Below are 12,034 nucleotides of genomic sequence, written 5' to 3' on the forward strand. Positions count from 1 at the left end.
GAGGGCCAGACTACAAGTTCCAGAGTGCGCCGCGCCAGCAGCCATGTTGGTAAAGGGCGCCCGGAAAATGTGGGAATGGGTAGAGAGCCGCTGTCCATCTGAGTGCTCTGATTGGTTATGGTGTGGTAGGGGGCGGGGCATGGACTATTTAGCCCACTCTGATTGGGTGATTCAGGGGGCGGGTTGGGGAATTCCCCGCAGGGCGGAAACGCCAGACCTCCAGGTAGAGCCCAGCATCAGGCGGGCGGCCGCTGGGGGCCCCTGAGGATTCGGGGGCCATGGCCGGGGTCGCGTGCTTGGGGAAAGCTTCGGACGCCGACGAATGGTGCGACAGCGGCCTGGGCTCTCTGGGTCCGGACGCGGCGGCCCCCGGGGGACCGGGGCTGGGCGCGGAGCTGGGCCCGGGGCTGTCGTGGGCGCCCCTCGTCTTCGGCTACGTCACTGAGGATGGGGACACGTGAGTGAACCTTAGGTTGTCTACCCCTGCCCTAGGATCCGACTTCTGATTCCCTGTTAGTCTCTGATCCCGGCTTCCCAACCTCTCACTCCTAAATCTGATTCCGATGCTTGACTTCCTGACCTCTAACCCCCAAGTCCTAACCTTTAATGAAACCAATTTCCTCTCCAGCTTTGATCGTAATCCAGTCATGTCTGACCTTCCTTGAACTCTGGCTCTCAGAGTTCCACATCCCTATCCATTGATCTCTAAACTCGATTTGACCCTCCTGACCCCAGTCCTGAGACCGTTGTTAAAACTGTAGCTCAGGCAGGCTCCTCTTGACCTCTAACCTCCAAATACGGTCTGTGCTCCTGAGCTCTTGATTTATGACCCTTAGATTTTGATTTCCCAATTCATACTTGACCTTTGACTCTAAGATCCCACCTTTTGAGCTCTAGTTTTCAAATCTTACATTCAAAGAGAAAATATAAACTCCATGACAGCAGACATTCCTGTGTTAAACAAATATTTATCAAACTCGACCATGTTCCAGGCCGTGTTTGAGGTGCTGGTGATATGGCACCTGAAGGAAAAAGACAAAAACCCAGGGAGCGTCCATTCTAGCGAGGGTGTGTGGATGGCCAGAAGGACAGACAGACTGAGAGAAAGACAGGAAGGAAGAGAGGAAAAAGAAAGAGAGAGAGAAGGAAAGAAAGAGAGAGAAAGAAAGAAAGGGAGACAGAGAGAAAGAAAGACAGATGGGCAAGAAACAAAGAAAGAGGAAAGAAAGATGGGGAGAAACTAAGAAAGAAAGAAATGAAAGAAGAAAAAGAAAGAAGTATGGTTTGTCAGAAAGTAGTACGTTCTCTGGAGAAAAATAAAGCAGGAAAATGAGACAAGCAGACTCTCTGGCCAGATGAGCAGTCCAGGGACAAGGAGCAGCGGTGGTAAGGGCCCAGGAGGGGGTTGTCCCTGCGTTTGTGTGTTGTCTTTACTTCTGTATCCCCATAGGAAGACTCAGTAAGTGTTGATCTTCTCAAAGAGCCAGATTTGGTTTCATTACTTTTCTCTTTTTTTTTTTCTCTTTCTATTTCATTGATCTCTGTTCTGACTTTCATTATTTCTTTCTTCTGCTTCCTTTGGCTTTAATTTGTTCTTCCCTTTCTAGTTTCTTAAGGCGGGAGCTGAGGTCATTGATCTGAGACCTTTCTTCTTCTCTAATAAAGGTATTGTGTGCTGTAAATTTCCCCGAGCGCGGCTTTAGCATAGCTCACAAATTCTGATACGTGTGTTTTTAGTTTCTGTTAATTCAGTATACTCTCTAATTTCTCTTCTGAGTTCTCCTTTGGCCAGTGGATTATTTAGAGGTATGTTATTTAGTTTCTAGATATTCGGGGAACTTTCTAAATATCTCTCTTTTATTGATTTTAAATTTAATTCCATTGTGGATAGGGAACATACTTTGACTGGAATCCTTTTAAATTTATGGAGACTTGTTTTATGGCTCAGAATGTGGTGTGTGCGCTTGAAAGCAGTGTGTGTTCTGCTTTCGTGGAGTGTAGTGTCTGCTATATGTCAGTTAGAGGTCGTGTTGGTTTGTAGCGTTGTTCAAGTCTGTCTCCTTGCTAATGATTTTGTCTCCTTGTTCTTTCACCTATTGAGAGAGGGGTGTTGAAATCTCCAACAGTAATCGTGGATTTGTCTATTTCCCCTTGAAATTCTATCAGGTTTTGCTTCATGTAATTTGATGCTCTGTTATTAGGGTCACATATGTTTAGGATTATTATGTCCTCTTGATTAATTGATCTCTTTATCCTTATGAACTAACCTTCTCTATCCCTGGTAATAGTCCTTGCTTTGAAATCTATTTTTTCTGATATTAAAATACTCCTGCTGTCTTTTGGCTGACTGGTGGCATATCTTTTCCCATCCTTTTATTTTTAACCTGTTTTTTTAATATTTATATTTAAAGAGTGCTTCTTCTAGGCAGCATGGAGTTAAGTTCTACTTTTTAAGTCAATCTGACAATTTCTTCCTTTTAATTGGAGCGTTTAGACCATTTACACTTAATTTAATTATTGATATGGTTATGTTTATCATATTGTTAGTCATTTTCTACTTTTCTCTCCCTTGTTTCCGTTTTCCCATTTTTCTGGCTTCTTTTGGAACGAGCAAATTTTATTCCCCTGTATTTCTTCTGTTGGCTTATCAGCTTTAACTGTCTGTTATCTTAGCGGTGGCTTTGAAAGACGAGGGTTGGCAAACAGTGGCCTCCAGCCAGCCACTTGCTTCTGGATGGCTATGAGCTAAGAATGGTTTTTACGTTTTTAAATGGTTGAAACCAATAAAAAGAAGAATATTTTGTGGCGAATGAAAATTATAGGAAATTCTAATTAGTCTCCATAAGTAAAGTTCTGTTGGAACAGAGCCACGCTCGTTCATCGACATATTGCCAATGGCTGCTTTTCCATGACAACAGCAGAGCTGAGTAGTACAAGAGAGACCTTGTGACCCACAAAGCCTAAAATATTTACCTGGGCCCTTACAGAGAAAGTTTGCCGGGGCTGGCCCGGTGGCAGAGTGGTTGAGTTCACGCTCTCTGCTTTGGTGGCCGGGGGTTCACAGATTCGGATCCCAGGCACAGACCTAGCACCGCTTGTCACGCTATGCTGTGGCAGCATCCCACATACAAAATAGAGGAAGATGAGCACAGATGTTAGCTCAGGGCCGATCTTCCACACGAAAAAAAAGAAAAAGTTTGCTGACCCCTGCTTTAGGGCTTATAGTACAGCTTTAACTTATTATGGGCTGCCTTCAAGTGATGTTACACCACTTTGCATAGAGTAAAAGAACCTTAGAATAATGTATTTCCTTTTTTTTTAAAGATTTTATTTTTTTCCTTTTTCTCTCCAAAGCCCCCCAGTACATAGTTGTATGTTCTTAGTTGTGGGTCCTTATAGTTGTGGCATGTGGGACACTGCCTCAGCGTGGCTTGATGAGCAGTGTCATGTCTGCGCCCAGGATTTGAACCGACGAAACACTGGGCCGCCTGCAGCAGAGCACGCGAACTTAACCACTCAGCCACGGGGCTGGCCCCAGAATAGTGTATTTCTATTTGTCCCCTCCTGGCCTTTATGCAATGTTGTCATACATTTTACTTGTATGTATGTCATAAGCTCCACTAAATATTTTTATTATTTTTGCTTAAACAGTCAATTATTTCTTAAAAGTTGTCTTCTAAAGAGACAGACACGAAGAGAAAAAACATGTATTTACTCCTATAGTTACTATTTCTGGTATTTTTTATCCTTTTGTATAGATCCGGTTTTCCATCGGAGAGCATCTACCTTTTGCTGGCAGAGTTCCTTAACATTTCTCGTGGTGTGGGTCTGCTGAGTTCCTTCAGCTTTTGTGTATCTGAAAACACTTTATTTTGTCTTTGTTTTTAGAAGATATTTTTGCTGGGTTAAAGAATTCTAGGTTGGCCGTCTTTGAGTACTTCCAAGATGTCGCCCTACTGTGTTCTCTTGCATTATTTCCCGCGTGAAATCTGTTGTCATCCTTATTTTTATTCCCCTGTACTTAAGGTATCTTTTTCTCTGGCTGCCTTTAAGATCTTTATCTTTCTTACTGATTTTTGAACAGATTTTTTATCACGGGCATTGATGTAGTTTTCTTTGTATTTCTTGTTCCTGGGAGTCATTGAGCTTCTTGGATCTGTGGGTTCATAGTTTTCACCAAATTTGGAAAATTTCCAGACATTGTTTCTTCAGTTATTTTGTCGATCCCTCTCCTCCTTTAGGGACCTCAGTTACAAATATATTAGGCTGGGGCTTGCCTGGTGGTGCAGCGGTTAAGTTTGCATGTTCCACTTCGGTGGCCTGGGATTCGCCAGTTTGGATCCCGGGTGTGGACATGGCACCACTTGTCAAGCCATGCTGTGGCAGGCGTCCCACATATAAAGTAGAGGAAGATGGGCATGGATGTTAGCTCAGGGCCAGTCTTCCTCAGCAAAAAAGAGGAGGATTGGCAGCAGATGTTAGCTCAGGGCTAATCTTCCTCAAAAAACAAACAAAAAAAACCCCCACAAATATATTAGGCGGCTTGAAGTTGTCCCACAGCTCACTGATGTTCTCTTCATTTTGAAATATTCTCCTTGTGTTTCTTTCTGGGTAGTTTCTATCATGAAGTCTTCAAGTTCATTAATCCTTTCTTCTGCAGTGTGTAACCTGTTGTTAACCCCATCCCGTATATTTTTCATTTCAGGCACTACAGTTTTTATCTCTGGGAGTTCAATTTGAGTCATTTTCTTTTATCATCCATGTCTCTACTTAACTTTTTGAATGTATGGGATACAGTGATAATGAATTGTTTTACTGTTCATTCGCTAATTCTAACATCTGGCTCGTTTCTGGGTCAATTTCAACGGATTGATTATTCTCATTATGGAGCATGTTTTCCTGCTTCTTTGCATGCTGATAATCTCCGATTAGCTGCCAGGCATTGTGGATTTTACCTTCTTAGGCTGGATATCTTGTATTCCTATAAATATTCTTGCCTATTATTCTGGGATGCAGTTTACAATACTTGCAAGTAGCTTGATTCTTTTGGGTTTTGCGTTTATGATTTGTTAGGTGGGTCCTGAGCAGTGGTCCATCTAGGACTCATTATTCCCCACTACTGAGGCAAAACCTTCCTGAATATTCTACCCAATGTCCTGTGAATTATGGGTCTTTCCTAGACTGGCTGGTGGGAACAGGGTATTCCTGGCCCCGTGTGAGCAATGGGCATGGTTCTCTAACCCTTTTGGGTGGTTTTTCCCCCAGACTGGGGTATTTCCTTATACCCACGCACCGATCAGTGTTGTCCTAAGTACTCAAGAGGCCCCTCTGCAGATCTCTGGGGTCTCTCCCTGTGGGGTGCTCTCCTCTCGGGGTATCTACTCTATGACTCTAGCCGCCTTGCTCTCCCCAGACTCAGCTCCACCTCCTCACCTCGGGCAGTCTGCTGGGCCCTGGCGGGGTTCCCCCTCACTGCTCTGTGGCTTGGAAACTGTCACCACAGTGAGCTGTGCCAGTCCATCAGAGGACTCATCTCGCTTGTTTCCTCTCTCTCAGGGATCATTTTCATTCATCGCGTGATGTCCAGTATCTTGAAAACTGTTGTTTCATAAACTGTATCTTGTCTGATTTTTTTGAGGGAAATCTAGTCCAGTGACTTCATCTTGGGAGGAAGTAGAAGTCCCACTTAATAAATATTGATTAAACAGATTTGCTGGGTTGACTCAGACCTGCCCCTCCCAGATTCCTGACAACTTCTTCCAGAACTGTGGTCACAGTGCCTAGCACACAGTCGGTGCTCCATGTTTGTTGAGTGAAGAAACATGAGAGTACTTGACCTCTTGCCTCTGACCCCAGTCTTTGTCCTCAGGGCGCTGCACTTGGCTGTCATTCATCAGCATGAACCCTTCCTGGATTTCCTCCTGGGTTTTGCGGCTGGCACTGAGTACCTGGACCTGCAGAATGACCTGGGCCAGGTGAGCCACCGGGGGACAGTGTCGGTCTTGGGGGCCAGGATTCTCAGTGTGGCCCCTAACCCCTTCCCTCTGCTCCTGCAGACAGCCTTGCACCTGGCAGCCATCCTGGAGGAGGCATCCACGGTGGAGAAGTTGTATGCAGCAGGCGCCGGCTTGCGCGTGGCAGAGCGTGGGGGCCACACGGCGCTGCACCTGGCTTGCCGTGTGGGGGCACACGCCTGCGCTCGTGTGCTGCTCCAGCCTCGCCCCCGGCGCCCCCGGGGAGCCCCCAGCACCTACCTCGCTCAGGACCCCGACCACACCCCCAACACTGACCATACTCCTGTTGCCTTGTACCCCGACCCCGACTTGGAGAAGGAAGAGGATGAGAGCGAGGAGGACTGGAAGCTGCAACTTGAGGCTGAAAACTATGAGGGTGAGGTCTCCAGTCCCCGGGCAGGGCCCAGGCTCCCAGGCAGGGCAAGAGCACCGGCTCTTAGCTCAGCTCTCCTGGCTCAAGACCCAGCCCCTTGGGAAGGAATCCTGAGGCGTCAGGGCCCCACGCATCACGAACAAGGACTCCCACCCTGGCCCTGGATTAATAGGAATGGACATGTGGGACCCAGGACTCCCAACTGGGGGCCCCAGACCAGCTGGACCCAGACCTGTCACCCATAAGCCTAGAGCTACGATCTGATTGTTAGGCCAGGGCTCCCCAGCTGGAAGGCACAACTCACCCTGCAGGCCCCCCCACCCCCCCTCGGCCCCCCACAGGTCCTTGCCCACCCAGGACGAGGGAACTCAAGGCCCAGGCCTTCTGTGAAACTTTGGCAGCCCGTGTTCCCAGAAATTGACACTGGCTTCAGGGACAGCCTTCGTCAGCAAGGTCTCATGGGAAAAACGACCCCGTCTACCCAGGGCCCTGGCGTCTGAGTCTGAGCTCCCCCATCTCTAAGCCCAGCTACCTGGGACCAGGCCCTTCCACGAGGAGACTGAGATCACCCAGGACCCAGTGTTCAGGGCCCATCCCACCCCTCAAGGTCACAAGCCCTTCAACTACTCAGGACCCAGGAATTTGGGGGCAAGTCCTTCGTGAAGTAAGACCAGAGACTCAGGTCTCTTGGCCCCGAGATCCTGGCCTCCCGTCCAGAGACCCCAGGCTCCTCACCCATAGTCCCAAGGGCCCCCCACCCCAGGCAGTGGCAGTTCCAGCACGTTCCAGACCACCCGAGACTTAGGCATTTGGGATGCAGGTGCCTCTTTGCCATACCCAGGAGCTCAGGAGCCAGACCCCAAACCCTCAGGCCACAAAGCCCTCCCCCAGGATCATGGCATTGCCTCCATCATCTGACACCAGTCACTTTGTCCCCAGGCCACACCCCACTCCATGTGGCCGTCATCCACAAAGATGCAGAGATGGTCCAGCTGCTCCGGGAGGCTGGAGCTGACCTCAACAAACCGGTGAGCCGCCCCGGGGAGAAGGTGCGGCCGGGTTGGGGCTGTCCCCTGGTAGGGGGGGGAGCGGGCCTCCTCTGACCTCTCTGCTGCCCCTCCCAGGAGCCCACGTGCGGCCGGAGCCCCCTGCACTTGGCTGTTGAGGCCCAGGCGGCCGACGTGCTGGAGCTTCTCCTGAGGGCAGGCGCCGACCCCACAGCCCGCATGTACGGTGGCCGCACCCCGCTGGGCAGCGCCACGCTCCGGCCCAACCCCATCCTCGCCCGCCTCCTCCGTGCACACGGAGCCCCTGAGCCCGAGGACGAGGACGAGAAGCCCGGCCCCTGCAGCAGCAGCAGTAGCGACAGCGACAGCGGGGACGAGGGCGTGAGTCAGGAGGAGAGATGGGTGGCCCAGCTGGGGGGTCAGGGTAAACGGGCAGGTCAGAAGGGGGAGAACAGGCGTCTGGCAGCGCACGGAGACCGACCTTGGGCTGCTGCGATTAGAGAACCCAGGCAGCGGTGCCAGTGACATCGGGCAGCCATGATTGAGACAGGAGTGGGGAAAGACCTTAGCCAGCGGTGAGGGGATTTCATTGGGGAACTCAGGCAGCAGAGGCACTGCCTCGGGCAGGGGACAAGGGTGCCTGTTGGCGGTTGAGGAATTTGGGTGAAGGCGGAGGGAGTGGGCGGAGGAGGGAGACCTCGGGGCTGTGGCTGCTGAGAACCCGCGTCAGCAGGCCTGGAGCCCCGGCAGCAGCCAGGGGACGACACAGGCCGGGGAGAGGCGACCTTGGAAGTGGTGGGGGGATAACTAGGAGCAGGGGAGTTGAAGCAGCGGGGCCCTCGGGCTTCAAGGGCAGAGCCACCGCTCAGGGTGGGTGGAAGAGCTGGGGCAGCGGCAGGTGGCGGCCGCCTGAGCCCTCTGCCTGTCCCCTCTGCCCCCAGGATGAATACGACGACATCGTGGTCCACAGAGGCCGGAGCCAGAACCCGCTACCTCCCGCCCCAGCCTCCAAACCTCTCCCTGACGACCCTGTCTGACCGCCTTGTGAATAGAATCTCCAGTTTAATAAAATCCCAGTTCTGCCAGCCAGAGTGCGGACGGCAAGGCGCCTTCCCGGGCCTCTGGTTCATTCCCGGACCTCTGGTTTATTCTTGGGCCTCTGGTTCATTCCTGGGCCTCTGGTTCATTCCCGGGCCTCTGGTTCATTCCCGGGCCTCTGGTTCATTCCCGGGCCTCTGGATCATTCCCGGGCCCTGGCCCTCGGAAAGCAAGTCCCTCACAGTCCGCCTGGGTGGTTTTCTCTGTGCTTTATTCACTGGGAAGGGTTGGTGGGCAAGATGGGGGTCAGGCGTTTCCTGAGCCGGGCCGAGCCCAGTGCTCTCCCCAGCTCCCGCCTAGCCCCGCAGGCCTGCTTCCAAGGCACACTCCTCATCCCACTCCTGTGGGTGGGGGAGCGGGCTGGGGGCCCTGGGGGTCAACAATCCTAAGCCATTGGGTGTGTTGGGAAGAAGGAGGACGTGAGGTCGGGGGTCAGCCCGCCCTCTGGAGCTCCTCCCCCAACATCGCCGCCGCCTCCTTCAGCTCTTCTCTGATATGCTCCAGCCGCTCCATCTCACGCTCCTGCTGGGATCAGAAACGGGGTGGTCAGCGCCCACCTTTAAGGGTAGGCCTCCTCAGTGGTCACCCATGACCATATCTGTCCACACAATGGTAGCCAGCAGTGGTCATCCTGGATGGCAGTTGTGGCCCTAGCAGTCACCACAACCCTGGAAGAGTTATGTTGGCCAACATGTGAGGTCTGCGTTGACTCCGGAGCCAAAAGCAGCAGACGTGGGCCTAGCCGGGGTGCCCAACCCAGATGCCATGGCCCATTAGTGATGGGATGGCCCCTGTGGCTACTGCCACCAATCGTGGTGACATCTTACATTCCATGACCCAGTGATGGTTCTATAGTTCCGTGAACCAGGCATGGCGGCTGCTTTCCATGCGGCCAACTGGCTTGTTTTGGACTAGCAGTGGTGGCTAACTTGAACGCGTCTGTGCCATAACGGCAGCCATCGTGGTTACTGGAATCCAGTACAGAAGCCGTCTTGGTCAAGTAGAGGCCCTGCTTGGATGTTGCTACCTAGTCCTGGCATCATCCTGGTCACCGTGACCCACTCGTGGTGGATCTCGCCCTGTTTACGGCCCAACCCTGGTAGCTGATGGGTAGCAATCCCACTGACATTTGGTCCACCCCGCGCCCCCACTGCCTCCTCCACTCACCTCCTTCTCCAAAGCCTCTTCCTTCTCCTTCTGCTTGGCCTCAGCTTCTGGCTGGCGGAGGTGGTAGTGGTGCGGCGAGTCCTCGGGCCTCTCTCCTCCCCGCCCCCGGGCCCCCTGCCACAGGCCGCGGCCCCCACCCAGCACCTGCACACCCTTGTCTTCCGCCTCGAACTGGGCCGTCTCCTCGTCATTGGCCTGCTCTGCCACCCGCTGCCGGGGCCCCCCTCCACCCTCTAAATGCCGCTTCCACGGGCCCTCGGAGGTGTCCAAGGGCCCCCTCTTCTTTTCCTTTTCCTCCTCCTCCTCCTCCTCCTCCTCGCGGTCCTCCTCGTGGCGGAGCTGGCTGTGGAGCTCCTTGCGGATGACCTGTTCCCGCACCTCGGACTTGTGGGTCCTCTCTGCTGCCTCCTCTTCCTCGTCCCTCGCCTCGTGGCTGGACCTCGTCTTCCCAGCCTCCTGCTTCTTCAAGGCCCCAATCAGGAGGCCTTTCTCCCCGGCGGACACACAGCCGTGGGGCTCTGTCTCACACATTTCTAGTGGAAAGAGAGGATGCTCTCGGTGCAGCAGACCTGGAAATGGAGCTAGAAGAGTTCTGGGGGGCTGCCTGAGGCCCCACAGGGGGACTGCCAGCACTGGGAGAGGACATTCTCTGCCCCGCTCCCGTTCCTCTGCAGGGAGCCCAAGGGTGGGGCTGGGGCCCCAGCTCCATCAGGCTGGACCCGCTGGGCAGTGCTGTGCCAGCCCAGGCAGGAGGGCCCTGGAGTGAGAAGAGGACCCCTTCCTCCAGGTGGCCCTGGGCAGACCCCTGGGCGCGGCAGGGGCTCCTTACCCTTGTGGAGGAGAGCGGTGCAGGGGCCTTTCTGGGCCTGGCCCAGCGTCAGCACTTCTGTGACCACCTCTGCCAGACAGCGGGTCAGCTGGGATGAAGGGTCAGAGGGGAGGTTGAGGGCAGGGCAGATGGGGGGAACAAGAACAGTTGGAGGGTTAGAGGGGAGACGAGGATCAGGGAGGAGGCTGGCAGGGAGGGCAAGGCGGCCACACTCCTCACCTCCTCCTTGGAGGGTCTTGGTGCCAAGGGAGCAGCGGTGGCTGTGAGGAAGGAGATGGGGGCTGGGCTTGGACCCTCGGCGCTGTCCTCGGTGCTGATTCCAGCTCCAAGGGCCGCCTGGTACCCACGGGCCCCCCGCCCCAGCCCACCTGCCAGGTGCACCAGTCCACCTGGGAGCTCGGCCCATTAAGTGTAGTCCGACTCCACTGGGTTGCACCGTCCCTGCCCCGGTCACCCCACTCCCAGGCTGGCCGCCCCAGTCCCCCCGGTGTCTGGTACTCACCGGCCCCCAGCAGCAGCACCAGCAGCAGGGGCAGGGGCAGTGGCAGCAGCCTCCGCAGGGGGGCGGGCCCACAGCGCTGCATGGTGGGGCGTCGACCAGGCTGCTCAGCGCGGTGCAGCTGGCTGGGCGGCAGCTCCTTATAACCCGCCTGCGGCCCCCCGGGGGAGGAGAGGATGTCACCACGGCTCCCTCCCCGCCCTTGGCAGGGCGACAGCTGCGGGACGGCGGCCTGCCCGAGACCCTCAATTATTCATGGGGGCCCACGCCCTGCACCCGCTCCCCTCTGGCTTCCAGCCCCTGGTGCCAGCATGGAGGGCTGGGGCTTCCCTCCTGGAGAAACAGGGTCTAATGTGCTTAGAGCCACACTGGCAGGCCGACCTGCATTCGAATCCAGGGGCAGCCGCTTACAGATCAACCTCAGGCAACTCCTTCCCTTCCTTGGCCCCAGTCTCATTGGGAAAATGGGTCATTAAACCTCCTTCCTCAGGGGTTGTGCTTGGGCTCCACCACCACCAGCTGTGCAGCCCTGGGACAACTGCTTAACCTCTCTGAGACCTGTCTCCTCATTAGTGAAGGAGGGCTAGTGACCGGCTGCACAGCAAGGCGGGGAGAATTAGACGCGTGTGGATGAGTAACTTAGGCAGGGGACTGCACAGGTCCGAGCACCTTCATCCCAGTGACTTTATTAAGCACCTACTGTATGCCCAGCCTCTTCTAGACCCTGGGGCTGCGGCAGTGAATGACGGGCAAACACCCCTGCCCATGTGGAGCGGACACTGGAGGAGGGAAGCAAACAGCACTCGAATACACGTCATGAAGGAAGGAGGACATGACAGAGGTGGCAGGCCAGCGGGTGAGAGCGGAGAGCTGCAAGGTTACGTTGGCCAGGTGATCAGGGAAGTCCTCTCTGAGGAGGTGACGCTGGGCTAGGGCCTGAGTGATAGAATGGAGGCCATCACACAAGATCCACGGAAGATAGGCCGGGAGGGGACTAGCAGGGTAAGGCCTTAGGTGGGGACGAGTGGGCAGAGTGACACCCGCAGG

At 54.1% G+C, this 12,034-nt stretch overlaps 2 protein-coding genes across 3 annotated transcripts; one reads left to right on the forward strand and one right to left on the reverse strand.

Annotated features, from left to right (window-relative positions):
- Window positions 1-160: 160 nt before the first annotated feature.
- On the forward strand, window positions 161-8,506 carry NFKBIB (NFKB inhibitor beta). Its single transcript, XM_014848691.3, has 6 exons — window positions 161-457; window positions 5,870-5,975; window positions 6,057-6,390; window positions 7,327-7,415; window positions 7,512-7,775; window positions 8,336-8,506. The coding sequence occupies exons 1-6, from the start codon at window positions 279-281 to the stop codon at window positions 8,429-8,431; spliced, it is 1,068 nt and encodes a 355-aa protein (XP_014704177.1). The 5' UTR covers window positions 161-278; the 3' UTR covers window positions 8,432-8,506.
- Window positions 8,507-8,685: 179 nt separating this feature from the next.
- Window positions 8,686-11,817, reverse strand: CCER2 (coiled-coil glutamate rich protein 2). 2 transcript variants are annotated; one of them, XM_044760368.2, is made up of 6 exons: window positions 11,684-11,817; window positions 10,991-11,138; window positions 10,708-10,748; window positions 10,489-10,576; window positions 9,660-10,192; window positions 8,790-9,017 (listed from the first exon to the last, which is right to left on the reverse strand). In XM_044760368.2, the coding sequence occupies exons 2-6, from the start codon at window positions 11,070-11,072 to the stop codon at window positions 8,925-8,927; spliced, it is 837 nt and encodes a 278-aa protein (XP_044616303.1). In that variant the 5' UTR covers window positions 11,073-11,138; window positions 11,684-11,817; the 3' UTR covers window positions 8,790-8,924. The 2 variants fall into 2 exon arrangements, with proteins under 2 accessions (XP_044616305.1, XP_044616303.1); XM_044760370.2 differs by lacking the exon at window positions 11,684-11,817 and having other exon boundaries at window positions 8,686-9,014; window positions 10,991-11,222.
- Between the last annotated feature and the right edge of the window lie 217 nt (window positions 11,818-12,034).

Source organism: Equus asinus, chromosome 26 (genome assembly GCF_041296235.1).
Source record: "Equus asinus isolate D_3611 breed Donkey chromosome 26, EquAss-T2T_v2, whole genome shotgun sequence".
Classification (NCBI taxonomy): Eukaryota; Metazoa; Chordata; class Mammalia; order Perissodactyla; family Equidae; genus Equus; species Equus asinus.